A 14,511-nucleotide genomic window follows, 5' to 3' on the forward strand; every position below is an offset into this window, starting at 1 on the left:
CCAGGAAAAAGATGTGAAACGACATAGAAGGGATTCATTAATGTGTCTTTGTCCAGGGGTTGGTCTCCTAAACTGCCAAAGGATTTAATCATAAGAAACAGACTACACTGTAAAATATTTGACTGCACATTTACAGTGAATTACTGGCTACTATAGTTGCATTACTTTCACAGTAAATTACTGATCACACTGCTCATTAGACTCATAAGAAACAAACGTAAAATATTTGACTCCACATTTACAGTAAATTGCTACTATAGCTGCATTACTTTCACAGTAAATTACTGCTCATTTTACAATAAGCTGTTGTGAAATGACAGCTGTGTACTGTGATCTCACATTAGTTATACCTGCATATTAATGTGATTTAGCAGCATGCTCATGTAAAATTACTATATTTAAATGTAACCTCACAGTTAAAGCCCATTACATTACTGATATAATCGTACATTCCTGTGTATTGCTGAATTTAACTGTAACTTCACAGTTTATGTACACCTGTTTACTGTGATTTAGCAGTATGCTTCTGTAGAGTTACTGTATTTCACTGTAATCTCACAGTTCAACTCCATAATATTACTGTGATTTATACCTCTGTAAAATCACTGTATCACAGTAAAATTCTGAATTTGGTTAAATATCACAGTAAAAGCCTGTGAAGTCATAATAATGTAATTTACTGTGAAACATTACAGTTACATAATTGTAACTTCCTGGAAATAATTTGCAGTGCAGTTTGTATTATATCTGTGAAGCGAGTCAGTGGATCTAATGTGGCAGAAAGCTTTGGACAGAATTCAGACAGACCCCGTTCATCTCCAGCGAATACAAAATGGTTTCAACCAACAACAGAATTTGAAAACTCTGGTAAAATCAAGGAAACAAATGTAAAACAACCTAGAGGGGGTTCTTTAATATGTCTGTTTCCAGGGGTTGGTCTCCTAATCCATCAAAGGATTTAATGACAGATTCATAAGAAACAGACTGCAGGCTACAGTAATACATATTTGTTGCTATAGTGGAACTTAATACAATTACTTGATTAATAAACTAAACAAAACATTGAATTTTGCTGTGGGAGATGTATCTGACACCACCATAAGTTACATAATGATTAACACAGTTACTTTAGACTACTCCATATTTACAATATGTTGTTTGGACTGCTTGTTACCATCTTGTTATCTCTAAGCACATTTACTCAAGTACTTGATGAGGTACTTTATGTGATGGTTCCAATTTAATATTCGTAACTCCTCTGCTACATCTGATAGCTACAGTGGTTATTTTGCAGATTAAACTTTAACATGTAATCAAATGATCGTCTTATGAAATGACCAAATTGTTACAGAATGAATTGCCCAGTAACGTTAATCAAATAATATAGAACACTCTAAAAGTAGTGTAACATAAGTACATTTTGCCAGTAATATTTTATGTTGCTTTTACTCAATTAAAGGATTTTAATACTTCCAGGATCACAGCAGTTTCAAAAAGGCTCACACTTAACATATGAAGACTAATTCACATAAATTGTGCAGATGTGCTTGAAATCAGTAAAACTACTATACTACTAACTATACTGTATAAACGAATTTGACAGGAGCTACAGAGGCACTTAATGAGGACGTTTTATTTTCATGGTTTCTAAGAATCTTATATTTTTCATTCATTAGTTTTTTGTCGTTTTATATTTGGGGTTGTTTTCTTGTCAATAGGCTATAGTACCTATCTACTAATACAATTCCTGCTTTCCATATTTTGTGATTGTTTGCAATAACCGGGTCTCAAACCTTTCAGTCTATGGCGCTTTCTGTTAAAGACTACAGTATGAGATGGTCTCATTTTACAAATAAAAGCGACTTTTGGCAACTAAAGAGCACAAGTGAACGTAAGTCATCGTTAGACCATTATATCACTCAAACCACCGAGTTACTATTACCAAGAGATTGGCTGTAGTGAACTGATTCTACTGAAATACAATTCTCTCTCTTCTCCTGTCATCTGATCACTATGCGCCTCGATTGGAGCTGCGAATAAGCCAATCAGAAACGGCCGCTGGCCACCTGCAGGAAGTTGGCCGTCCACTTATCTCCTCCCTTCTCCGCCTGCAGCCAGATAACAGCCCCAACAGTTGGTCCAGGCACCAGCTTGTCCACCACCGCAACCTGATGGGCACAAATACACTCTAACGGTCCACAGCCCTGAAAGACTCTTTCTGTAATCTGTTCCGGATAGTCAGTGGACTTGAGTTTTCGATGAAAGTTTACAGTAGAAGTTTGGTAGTATGTAAAGTAGTTCTTCTGAGATATTGTCGATAAAGAGGAAGGCTGTAGGGAAAGAACGCAGGGACGCAGCTTTCCGTTAACCCAGTTCCAGCGCGCAGCGGGGGCAAATAGCACCATGAGTGTCCCGCTTTACGCACCGACTCCCATCCAGCCTGCTCACCCGACACCCTTCTACATCGAGGACATTCTGGGGAGGACTACCACTGCCACCTCCTCGCCCTCTTCTTCTTCTTCTTCTTCTTCCTCCTCCTCCTGCTCCACTCCGCTCATCCCCACACCGACTCTCCCGTCGCCAAACTCTTCCTTCACAACTCTCATCTCGCCGTACAGAACGCCGATTTATGAACCCACACCGATCCACCCGGCACTGTCTCACCACGCCGCTGCTGCGTTGACTGCGACGTACGCGTCCTCTGGATCCTTCGCCGGCTCCATCTACCCGTTCCACCACCAGCACCACCGCTCCATGGGGGAGTACGCACAGGCGCTGCTGAGGCACGACCCTCTCGGTGAGTTGGGCTGTGCGTAAAACTCTTGGATAGATTCAGAATGATATTTTGGGCACACATTATTTCTGCTTTACAGCGGTTACAATTTAAAGCACCACCCATGACAATCTACTGGCATTTTTTTAGTTTCCTCTTGTGAAAAGCGGTTGTTCACCTCAGTTCCACGAGTCTAGACTGTTGGCCTGATGACACCGTCAGTATGTTTGGTGTTTAAAGAGTCAGGGTTCGTGAAAAATCGTCACTTTTCATGAGTCAGTTTTTGCATGATGCATTTTTATCATGCCTTATTGCACACAAGATGATTTTCTGCTTCCCTCTGTGAGACATTGATTTTGTTCAAAAGAAATCAAACTCTTGGATGATGTGGCATAAGGAGCACTTTTTACTCTTTGCATGGCAACTTCTCTGTCTTCACAAGCTTCGTTTCAGCGTCAGCGAAACTATTTTTGCATAAGTATATCACGCTTGGTCATGCATGCATATCGAACGCAGTTACATGTGGCCCACATAAACAGACTGCAGACTCAGTGACGAGTCTTTCTTCTCCTAAGTCTACCATTCAACCCATTTCCAAAGAACAGTTGTACATGATGCCTGACCACGCACAAATGAGTCACGCTGTTATTGTGACAGACATATTTGGGGCCACAATAGCAGCAGGCTTATCCATTCCGTCTGCTAGTGGTGGAGGAGGTGGTGATAGGAGGGGTTGGGGGGTGCATGGCAACCTTGACTCCTTTTCCTGACTCCCATTGTTCTGAAACATCAGAGGCTCAAATCAGCCGGTGACTAAAACATAGCTGGGCTCTAAATCACTTGTTATTTCACTGCTTTGTGTGTGTGTGTGTGTGTGTGTGTTTTGATATACTTCTGAGCACCAAATGTCCCCTACAAGGAAAACAATTATTATAAAATCATTCAAATATTCTTTGTTTGTTTGTTTGTTTGTTTAAGTTTCTTGCTCCAGTAGGAATAAACGAGGTTGGGGACATTAATCCCTTCAGTTTTGCCACAGAGTCCATCATTCAGGGGCGTCAATGTGGGTGGAAAAGTGAGACTAATTATTCAGGGCTCCAATGAGAGGGGGCCCTCAAAAAGCTTGAAATAAACAGTTTGGTTTTGTTTGTGTTTATTTCTAAGCAATTAGTGCCATAGGTAAATTAAAAAAGAAAGACTGAGCTTTGTATGAAAAAACAGTGGAAGCTCTCTGAGGCCCCTCTTAAGGCACAAAATGGTTTAGTCCACCCTTGCACTAGGATTCCTCTCTAAACATATAGCTAAAGCTAAAGCCCAGCGAGTGTTTTCTTATCCCAAGAAAGGGACATTTGGGCTCAAAAAAAAAAAAAAGGAAAGACAGAAAGGAAAAGGAAAGGAAAAATAAATTATTATGATGATGACATGGAAACCCATGTAAGCTTATTTCATCCTTATTATGTTTTCAGTATCATTTGTCTGGCTAAATTCTTAGAGAATGCAGACACAGTTTGATGCAGTGGTGAGGGACATCGCACCAAATATTGGGCCCTATACATAAGCAGTCTCTGTGGGCCCCCTGGCCTTCCTCTCTTCACCCATGTCTCTCTCACATACCTTTTATTTATTTATTTCACAAAGTTGGTTTGCCATTTCCCTTTCTTTTCTTTCCTTTTTTTGGACCCCCGATTTCCCTTTCTTGAGGAAGGACATGACTTTTGAGCCTTTCAGGGGAGTGGGGCCTTCCACTATTTTTAATACAAAGCTCAGTCTTTCAATTGATTTATTCAGCCAGTTGTATTTTTGTTATGACATAAAATACTTAGAAATAAAATACTGCATTCCGGGCTTTTCAGTGGCCCCCTTTTCCATCAGAGCTCTGGGTAATCAGTCCCACCCCCCCACTATGACACCCCTGGCAGTGGTACATGTATAAGGCTAAATATGTGACCCTGTATGGATCAAATAGCCTGTTGTGCCTTTCATGGTTGGGTTGGGTTCTAAAAAACTTGATAAATTGTTAGGAGACACCTGTATGTGTTTAGGGATAAGTTATTTTTATTGCTGCCCAAGAGGTCTGTGAGTAATGGAAGGTTATTTTGCGCTGATAGTGTCCAACTGATGGAAACTAGCGCTCATGGACACAGGAGTCAGGATTGTTCATTGGTTTAGGCCTACATATAATTGGTTTAGAGGTTAGGATCTGAATCCATATCAGAGTGGTTGGGTTAGAGGCTGTGAGTGATAGTCCTTTACACATAGTGTGACAATCGAGCGTCTGGCTTTGTGCTGCGCTGAACAAGCCGGGCCTTTTCCGTTCATAGCGGAAGCCGTGAGCCTGTCGATAGGAGTAAATCTGCTTTCAGAAGCTGTTGAATGTTTTCCTGGCTCACCCCGGCCAGCCGCTTCCTCGGGAGCCCGCTGCACGCTGCTGATTATTTTATCGACATCCTCAATACAGACATATTCAGGAAACACTCGGCCTCTGATAGCCCGGGATCCGTTTTTCACATATTGTTGCACTTCCTCTGCCCGGCCAGCGAGGATGTGGCTGACTTTCTTTATGGTTGGCGGCGAGAAGAAAATAAAGCAAACAGGGCAGCACATCAAACCTAATGGGATCACAGCAGAGGAGATAAAGTCTCATTTAGAAGAGTTTAAACTAAAGAGGAAGGGTACCGTGTTAAATCAAAACAAACAAGTATGACCTCATGTTGCCTTTCATACAACAAATGCTGAAAAAGGGGTAAATTAAAATACTAGCATTAAGATTTGTTTCAGTTTCAGGCTACCCCACAGAAGTCCTCAGTGTATTACTGACGCACTTTTGACGCAGGCCTGTCTTTAGAGACTGTTCATTATTTATTAAGAAAAAATGTTTTATGTTTTTTTTATTTAGGCTTAGGGGAGGGGCATACACATTTAAATAGTTGTATTTTGTATTTATTTTACAGTATGTTTTGTTTGAAAAAATCACCTAAAATGACACCATTTGTAACAGCCAGAAACAGTAAAAACAGAAGCTATTGTTGGATTTTCAAATTTCTGAGTTCTTGAACACATTATGTGCAGGGACGTTTTCCATCAGAAATCAAATAGGCCTATATAACCAAATCTGAGCTTAGAATAGTGATAATTTGTCCAAATCACTCACTCAGTGAGGGTCAAGGAAAAATATATTTTTTAAAATGTACAGTCCAGTCTCTTAGATTATATGATATGAACCAGTTTTGATATAGATGGAACAGATTAAAAATATGTCAAATTTAATATAAAGGCCAATAAGTAGATGTGAGTTTCTCCTCCCTTTTTAAGTACCCCACAGTATATACTCATTTATTTGTGTTTAGGCTATTTAGTCAGTCACATTTCTCTTTTTTTTTTAATCTATCAAAGCATATCATACTTTCTGTCAAAGCATGCAAAGAATAAAAATGAAACAACACATGTATACAGAATGAGAACAGGCTCTGCAGCACATTCAACGCTCTGTTGGGGCTTACGAACAAACAGTTCAGTATTATTCCTTCGTCTCGTGACTCCATCTTTGGGTTTTACAACTTTAGAGGAGAAATCTGTCCTTTGGCTTTTATTTTTGGAATAACTGTGGTATGAAACCCAGGATTGGGCGGTTGTCCACTGAAAACCTTTGAACATCAGATAATTTCCAGCATTGTTTATGCACCAGTTACATTTTCTGCATCATTTTATGATGAAAATTGTGTTTAATATGTGTCGAAACAAAAATCATCTTCTACTTTTATGTTTTTATTTGGTAGTAGACACATGCACATTTCAAATATAGAGGGGGACATGTCCTCTACATCCCCCTGCAATCTATGCCCGGGACATTTTGTTGAATAGCTGTCGCATTGAAACATTGAAACTAAAAATCTTTTTTTTTTTAGCACTACCATTAGCAAATACATGAAATGTAGCCAAGTGACATCAATGCTAATTGAGCACTTCAACAGGTTTACCAAAACTATCTTTGAAAAAACAAACAACAACAAAAACATAATAATATCTAAGTTATAATTAAGATATAACAGGACTGTTTGTGTTAAGATTGACATTGTCGAGTAATACTTACAATTATGATATACAGAAAAATAAATTGAAAGAATTTTACTGTTCCCATGGCCTTTAGGACAACCAAATGACTCTACTTCCTGTTGATCATATGCTTAATGTTCCAAATTTTTGCAGGGGAAATGTGTCAGAGTGACAGGGCTGAGGGGAAACCTTTGTTTCTTTGTGTTTTTAACATAATGTGAATTTCCAATAAGAAAATGTATTTCATGTCTAAATTGGAAATACGGTCACATAAAATGGAAATGAATAAATATAATAAATAAATAAAAATATGATTTCTGAAGGATTCTAGTTATTAGGCCTATATTGTGATTCATGAATGACACAGAACTTAAATGTAAACTCTACACAATGTCCCAGATTGTCAAAATGACATAAAAACTTTATGTTCCCTAAACATGAAAACTCATCCCTTGTGAGCTCGACATAAATATATATATATATATTTATGTTAAGGCAACAATTTTTGAGTTTTGAGTTAATTTGACTCACATTTATGAAGCCAATTTGGCCTAATTAGTTAAAGGCCAATTAATAACGCCATCATTGTGCACATAACATATATTTTTATTGTTAAATTAAATTTAAAAAATGGTTGTAAAAATGTTTACCCAATGTTTTTATGTTTATATTAATTAGGCTAAAATGCTCAAACAACAAAAAAAGACATGTTGAAGTAAAATAAAATTCCTGTCAGACAGTGGCCATGTGACACAATTTTTTTTGTGTCTGGTGTGTTTATGGTGCTGTATTGTACTAAACTAAAAGTTTTGAGTGCAAGCTGTTTCCAAAGAATTTTGAAGTTGAATGAGCGGATTGGGGTTCACAGTGTAGGAGTGTTAAAGAGAAGGGATGGGCTGACATCTTTTTTTTTTCAGTGTTCTATATCTTTAATTATGGTTTTACATAATGTACCTCAACGTTGCAATTTAGGAGAAAGGGGAGGACATTTTGCTTGATAATATAGGCCTAATGTATTATAGAGACACTCATTGGCTTCAGATTGAAACAGCTGCCTAGAGAATAACTGGCCACAAAGTAACAGCAGAAAGAGAACTGTAGAAATACAATGTGTAGTCAACTAGAACGATTCGTACAAACATCGTACAACGTCGGATTGTTAGTATCATCCATTCAGAAGGACTGACAGGGTTTTGTATTTGAGCTTATTGACTAAGGTTAGCCCATTCTTAAACTAAGCCTTATTCTAGTAAATCTGTCTTTGTTAAGGGAATCTATCTGATGGGACTGGATTAGCTAACTTCCTTTGGAAGAGAGCAGCAATAAGAAGGCCTTTGACAGCGGTTTCAACCACAACAGATTTATATTGTGTCAGTGAGAGCAGAGGACATGAGCGTCTGTTGGCGGATGCCATCGCCTATAATCACACCGCAAAGCAGGAAGCACATGAAGCGGATATTTGGCCATAGTTTTCACTCTGTCACGACCTTCCTTAAAAGACAGCGTACAGCAGGCGGCTGCAGCCTCTGCTATTGTTTGTTCCAGACCATTAACTGCAGAGGAAGAAGGACGAGACAAAAACAGGCCTGATTACACTGCTGGCTCTCTCCTCTCCAACTCGGCTGTTTGAATCAAACAAGAAGAGCTTTACACTAACTGCGTCATGTTTATGAGACTGTCGCTGCTTAGATTGTGCACTTACTTTAATTTGATCCAAACACCTGCAGTTTCAGTTTACATTATTATTATTATTATTATTATTATTATTATTATTATTATTATTATTATTATTATTATTATTATTATCATCATCATCATCATCATTATTAACCTATATGCACTATGCTATCACATAGCCTATAAATTGTAGCTATTTGAAAGATAGACTGACACGTAAGAAAGATTGCTTGAGTCAATGGCTTGAATGTCTTCAAAGGGTTTTGTTTCCCCCGTATTTATTTCTATTTTTCCATTTCATTACTTTAATCTACTCATTATTCTTACCTTTGATTTAGCCTATATGTCAGGCTGCTCTCTATATAAATGTGTGCTGATGGGGTTCTTTGTTAATTGTATGAAAAAAAAGCTAAATGCGGAGTTGAAAATGAATAGTTTCTCGTTTCTTCCTCCTACAGGGAAACCTCTGCTGTGGACTCCCTTTATTCAGCGACCTTTGCATAAAAGAAAAGGTGGTCAGGTCCGGTTCTCTAACGACCAGACGATCGAGCTGGAGAAGAAGTTTGAGACGCAGAAATACCTCTCACCTCCGGAGAGGAAGAGACTGGCCAAGATGCTGCAGCTCAGCGAAAGACAGGTGAGTCCAATGTGACTTGGAGCCCAGTCCACACGCGTGAGGTGGGATGGTTTTATTCTTAGGCTACAAGACCTGGTGTACCTGTTCATTCAGGCCACATCACATACTAAGAAATAATTTAATTCTCCCATTAATTTGCTGGTTTACTGTCTAGTTATAGAAGTGCGTGCGTGCAGAGGAGATGGTGCTGGCTAGCTGTGACGCATAGAGCGCATTTTGACTAATTGAAGTAATGCATGTTGTTAACCTATTTTAAGGACTTTTTTTTACCATGATACAAAGCCAGAACTAGAAGAATAATTAAATTATTAATTCGCCTTTTGTTATTTTTATATTTTTATTACACACAGAGGCCTAAAATACACGCAAACGAGACTTAAGAGCTTATAATAATTTAATCAGCTGTCCTGTTCAAAGACAGCGTTAAAAGCTTCCGGTAACCTTTAAGGTGAAATGTTTTTTGGCATGTTTTAACGTAAATCAATCAACACACCTTTAACGCCAATGTGGCGACTTTGACCACTCATTTGTTTTTATTATCCCTCTTGCATGACAAACGCTTTAGTGATGAGTGGATTTTCAAGCGCTTAAAAAACAAATTATGTGAATATTCTGTTTCCTCACTTGAAAAATAAAAGTGGCGGAGAGTAGGTCCGGTGCGCTCCGCGAGCGCAACACGCTGGTTCGGTGCCTTGCTCAGGGGGATAATGCACCTATCCACAACTCCACACGGACACACAGTTTTTTTTTTCAATGGACTTCCACAAATGTCTTAATATTGATGAAAATAGACGAAAAATGTTTTATGTCGGCTTATTAATAGAAGTTGTGTTTGTAATGTGTGCCACGAGGTTTTGTAGCAACATGTGATTCTTTTGATTGGACTGAATCAAACAGTTAAATAACCACATTTTTCTCTGTGACATGCGCGGTGCGGGCACGTGCGTTGCACCTTTATAGGCCTAATAGTTATGGATGGACATGAGATTTGGTGCTGGTGAGTGGAATTAATATTTAGGGATTCCGTTGAAAAAAACTGTACTGAAGAAAAACCCAGACAGAAAAGATTTGTTTTACCTTCCCTATTACATCACTGGAATTAATTTGAAAATGTAATTATATTTTATACAACCAAGATTATAATGAGCGCGTAAAATCCAAATAATTGACACAGAAATAGTAGGCTATCACAATTTCAACAGGCAGATTTTAGCCCATTGCCACAATTTGACATTAGGCCTAACGAATAGGCTATCATTGTCTGAACGAATCCATTCTAGAAATCGAATGAAATTAACTCCAATCTCTAGCCTGCTTGAATTGTCTGGAGCATGCGCATGTTGTTTGGACCGCTTGTAAGTCTGGGTAGTTATCATTTGAACAACTTATCGTTTTGTTCCATCTGTATCCCTGTTGTTGTTTCTTCAGCTGTTATGTCTGAGTGAAATCAAGTGGAGCCATAATTATTTTTCATTTTGTCTTTCAGGTAAAAACCTGGTTCCAAAATCGACGAGCTAAGTGGCGAAGACTAAAACAGGTGAGAGGTTTAATGTCACATCACGCTCCTTCATTATATTTCAGTTTACACCCAAATTAACTAACGATGTAGTAGTCTGATTATTACAGCGATCCAGATCTCTTAATTCATAAACGATCTATCTCCATTTGCATCAGGAAAATCCTCAGGGAGGTAAAAGAGAGTTGGAGGATGACAGCTCCGCCGGAAGGGGTAATAAAGGAGACGAGACTACCGAGCCCTCCGGGATCCAGAGCCCAGAGCAGAGACACACAGTGCCGGTGTCCGAGCTGGCGCAGGCTGGTCGCTGCGCGCGCTCCGTGTCCCCGCAGCAGCAGCAGCAGCAGCAGCCTCACACAGAGCTGGACTCTGACGTGTCGGATGATACAGACCAGGAGCTGGACATAGAGGACGATGACGAGTTCACAGTGAACCCTTAGTTATGAACTCAACACTGACACTGGATCAGCTGGGACACTCGGAGCTGGATGATGAAGATCACTGGACTCCTCTGACACGTGTGCCTGTTCACTCACCTGCTCTGGAGTCTCCATACGCCAGAATTACAGATAGGTTGATAGTTCCTGAGGTAAAAATAAATCCTCAAAATATCACATTTCACCATCTTCCAGTGCCCTCACACAGGACTGTAATCTCTGTTGTAAACTTCTCTTCCTGTATATGATGTATAGCACTCTGCTGTATCTCTGGTGATTGTTACTGTGTTATGTTGATCTCTGTAAATGGACAGTAGGCCGAGAGATTAGTTTCTCCTGTACTGTACTGTATGTTGTGTGGAATGATAAAACGCTCATGTTTATAGACTATGGGCCTTAAATGTGATATTCCATCAATAATCAATGTAGCGCTAATTATCTGTTTTGTTTGGTGGTAATAAACTATTTTTGTGGTAAGAATAAAATTTTCACTTTCAGATGTAACTCAGCTGGAATTTGACTGTGATTCATTACTTTTGTATTTCTTGAAATTGCACCGGACAACGGAAATTAATAAATGATGTTACAATTGAAATAAAGACCATCTATAACTCGCCAAAGAATAAAAATAACAGAGTGAAAACAATTAACCTGAAATTAATATAGCAACTGAAAATAAGGAGAACAAATAGGGCTAGCTACATGCGAGTCTATAGATAACTGAAGTTAGTAGCCCAAAATAAATGGGGAAACAATGAATGATTACCTTATTCAAATAAGAAAACGACTTGTGGTGGCAGGTTATAACGAAGTGATGTCTACAAACACTACCTTAGAGCCCGCTGCTGTTCTATATCACATAAAATGACTGTTGTTGATATTTTCAAACCCAATTAAGAAGCCATTTTTATGCCTGAGCTATGACAAGATTTTGTTTTGTGTACCACTGTTGTAGTGCTCATATTTCCCCAGATTGCGATAAACTTTAACAACTTTGTAAAGGTATTTGTCCTGGGTCGTGAGATTGTCCGGGGTTTTGCCATTCCAAACATGTTCCTTATTTCTTTGGCAATATTGTGCCAATGTTTATAATGTTTTAATTGATCTACCTTTTTACTGTGTGCTGTAGCACTTTGAGATTTTTTTTTATAAATGAAAAGTGATTTATAAATTAAATTTATTATTATTATTATTCAATTTGGATGAATTAGTGGGCATCCCCCCAAAATACGAAAGTGGTCGGCCATTGATTTACTACACAGCCTCCAGCATTCATCCCGCCCCTGAGACCCCTGTTGTATACATTTCTATTTCAGAGTCATAAAATATCTTATTGTGTTTTTCCAGCAGAACTCCCGCCAGGATCTTGAAGTGATGGTCCTAGCTTGACCCCCCCAAATATCATTCCTTTCATCCTCATTAATCTCCAGCCCCGACTCCCTCTCCCATTTCTGTTTCCTATAGATAGCTTCGACATTATTACCCATTTTCGAAATTAAATACTTTACTTAGCTTAAAAAACAACAGCATGGAAGTAGAGGACCTTTTTTGTTTTACAAAATCAAAGACATTTAGACCATAGACTGATGCAGAAAAGGCACAAATATATTATTATCAACATTTATTGTAGATTTTGTTTTAGTGGAGGCCCCCATTACTCCTGCCTCCCTTTGCCATCCCCCCACCTCATCTCACAGATAACAACAACCACTTAATGTACCATGGCATAAGGCAGTTACAATGGGCTCCAGTGCATGCCATTATGAGGGGCCCTATAATGCAGGCTAATTACTTGTTATGAGCCCCAACTAGCTACCATATAATCTTATCATCACATGATCAGATAGGGACTTGACAATGGATAACAACAACATACATATCAATCAGAAATCATCATCCCATATGAGGAATTGTTCATCTAAGTGAATAGTTTTTATAGCTTATTTATGGTTTATATAGACTATGCATACATTTAACATTTTAGAACACATTTTGTTATACATTGCTACTGGCTATTTTACAAAAAAAAAAGAAAGATAAAGAAAACTTTGATGGAGATGGTTTTGCCTTTTCAAAGGCATATAAAGCACATGGCACAAATTTTGATTAAATGTGAGTTTTCCTATGAACACAGGCACATTTCTTAGGTGGTAATTTAAATCACTCACAAGGGCTTTTTTTTTGTTTTGCCCACTTTCTATGGGCCCCCTCACCCACTGAGCCCCAGTGCAACTGCCCTGCCTGCACTTACTTACATCTAAATTTATGCCCATGCAATGTGTTCTGTAGGAAGATGCTGAACCCCAGACTGATCTGCCCAACTTGTAAATTTCCCATCAGGACAAGACTAGTTGAATATGTGTGAGTAAAACAATATAAAGCTTGTTGCTGTTGTGTAGAGGACGGATGGAAGGTCCAATATAAAAGTTCAAACTCAATCAATGCTCTTCATTCTGTTGTTTCACTGCCTTCTGATTTCCTGAGGAATCAAAGGCAGCCACAGATTAGCAAACAGTTTAGTCCATGTCAATGGTCGTCCCATCACCACATTCAACTTCAAATAGCTTATCATTGAGTTCTCATGCAAACACTGTGAGTGGGAGTTTTTTGGTAAGTAGATTAGGTTAATGATTGAGTGAACCCTCATAGCAGCAGGGACAGCACAGAGATACCACGGGGCTGATTGATAGTCATACAATATGTTCACAGTACTTTTCAATATAAGACGTGGTAACAGTTGTCGAGACTGACAGTTAAACTGACAGTGATCTGGAGGCAGATTTGGAAATATTACAAAATAAATATTATTGTGATCTTTTGAAGGATTAAAGCTCATTACTCTTATAACCTTGTTTGTGTTACATTACGGAGGTTCAATGGCCTCACACATACGAAACTATTCCAAAACCAACAGTATGCACATTGATCTCGGCCTCTTTATTGTGTAATGCTTCACAAATTGTGCTGGGTAAAGTCAACATTTGGACAAATAGACCACACAGTCGCTGCAGGGTGAAATGTTCAGTAGATAGCCGTTTGATTCCAAAGTACCTGTCTGATGTGGTCAATTCACACACACGCACACGCACACGCACACGCACACGCACACGCACACGCACACGCACACGTGCACACACACACGCACACGCACACACACGTGAAAACTTTTATTTTGTCAACACAGATTATAATATTTACATGTTGTGCTTCCTGACGACAAAAATGATCATTTCAATTATTGCTATATGTGACAAAAAGGAAACCACTTATTTCTAGCTGACAGGTTGAAGTTGACAAACGTTCATCAATTATTGTAATATTCTAAAATCATGGCCTGTTGTTCTTGTCACATATCAATTCGAACGCATTTTTCATCATAACAAATCAGGTGGCAGCCACCAGAAAAACCTGGTGAATA

General features: G+C 38.8%; 1 protein-coding gene across 1 annotated transcript; it reads left to right on the plus strand.

The window, feature by feature from the left end:
- The first annotated feature begins 2,101 nt into the window (after positions 1 to 2,101).
- Positions 2,102 to 11,617, plus strand: hhex (hematopoietically expressed homeobox). The gene is made up of 4 exons (XM_050060639.1): positions 2,102 to 2,797; positions 8,962 to 9,140; positions 10,627 to 10,677; positions 10,815 to 11,617. The coding sequence occupies exons 1-4, from the start codon at positions 2,404 to 2,406 to the stop codon at positions 11,094 to 11,096; spliced, it is 906 nt and encodes a 301-aa protein (XP_049916596.1). The 5' UTR covers positions 2,102 to 2,403; the 3' UTR covers positions 11,097 to 11,617.
- Positions 11,618 to 14,511: the final 2,894 nt, after the last annotated feature.

The sequence above is a fragment of the Epinephelus moara genome, chromosome 13, assembly GCF_006386435.1.
Source record: "Epinephelus moara isolate mb chromosome 13, YSFRI_EMoa_1.0, whole genome shotgun sequence".
NCBI lineage: Eukaryota > Metazoa > Chordata > Actinopteri > Perciformes > Serranidae > Epinephelus > Epinephelus moara.

What these genes read in the sequence shown, in the direction of transcription:
- hhex (XM_050060639.1), top strand. Translation starts at nt 2,404, where the DNA reads ATGAGTGTCCCGCTTTACGCACCGACTCCCATCCAGCCTGCTCACCCG. An exon ending in TGCAGCTCAGCGAAAGACAG is followed by an intron (nt 9,141 to 10,626) that starts GTGAGTCCAATG and finishes TTTGTCTTTCAG; the next exon opens with GTAAAAACCTGGTTCCAAAA. An exon ending in AGTGGCGAAGACTAAAACAG is followed by an intron (nt 10,678 to 10,814) that starts GTGAGAGGTTTA and finishes CATTTGCATCAG; the next exon opens with GAAAATCCTCAGGGAGGTAA.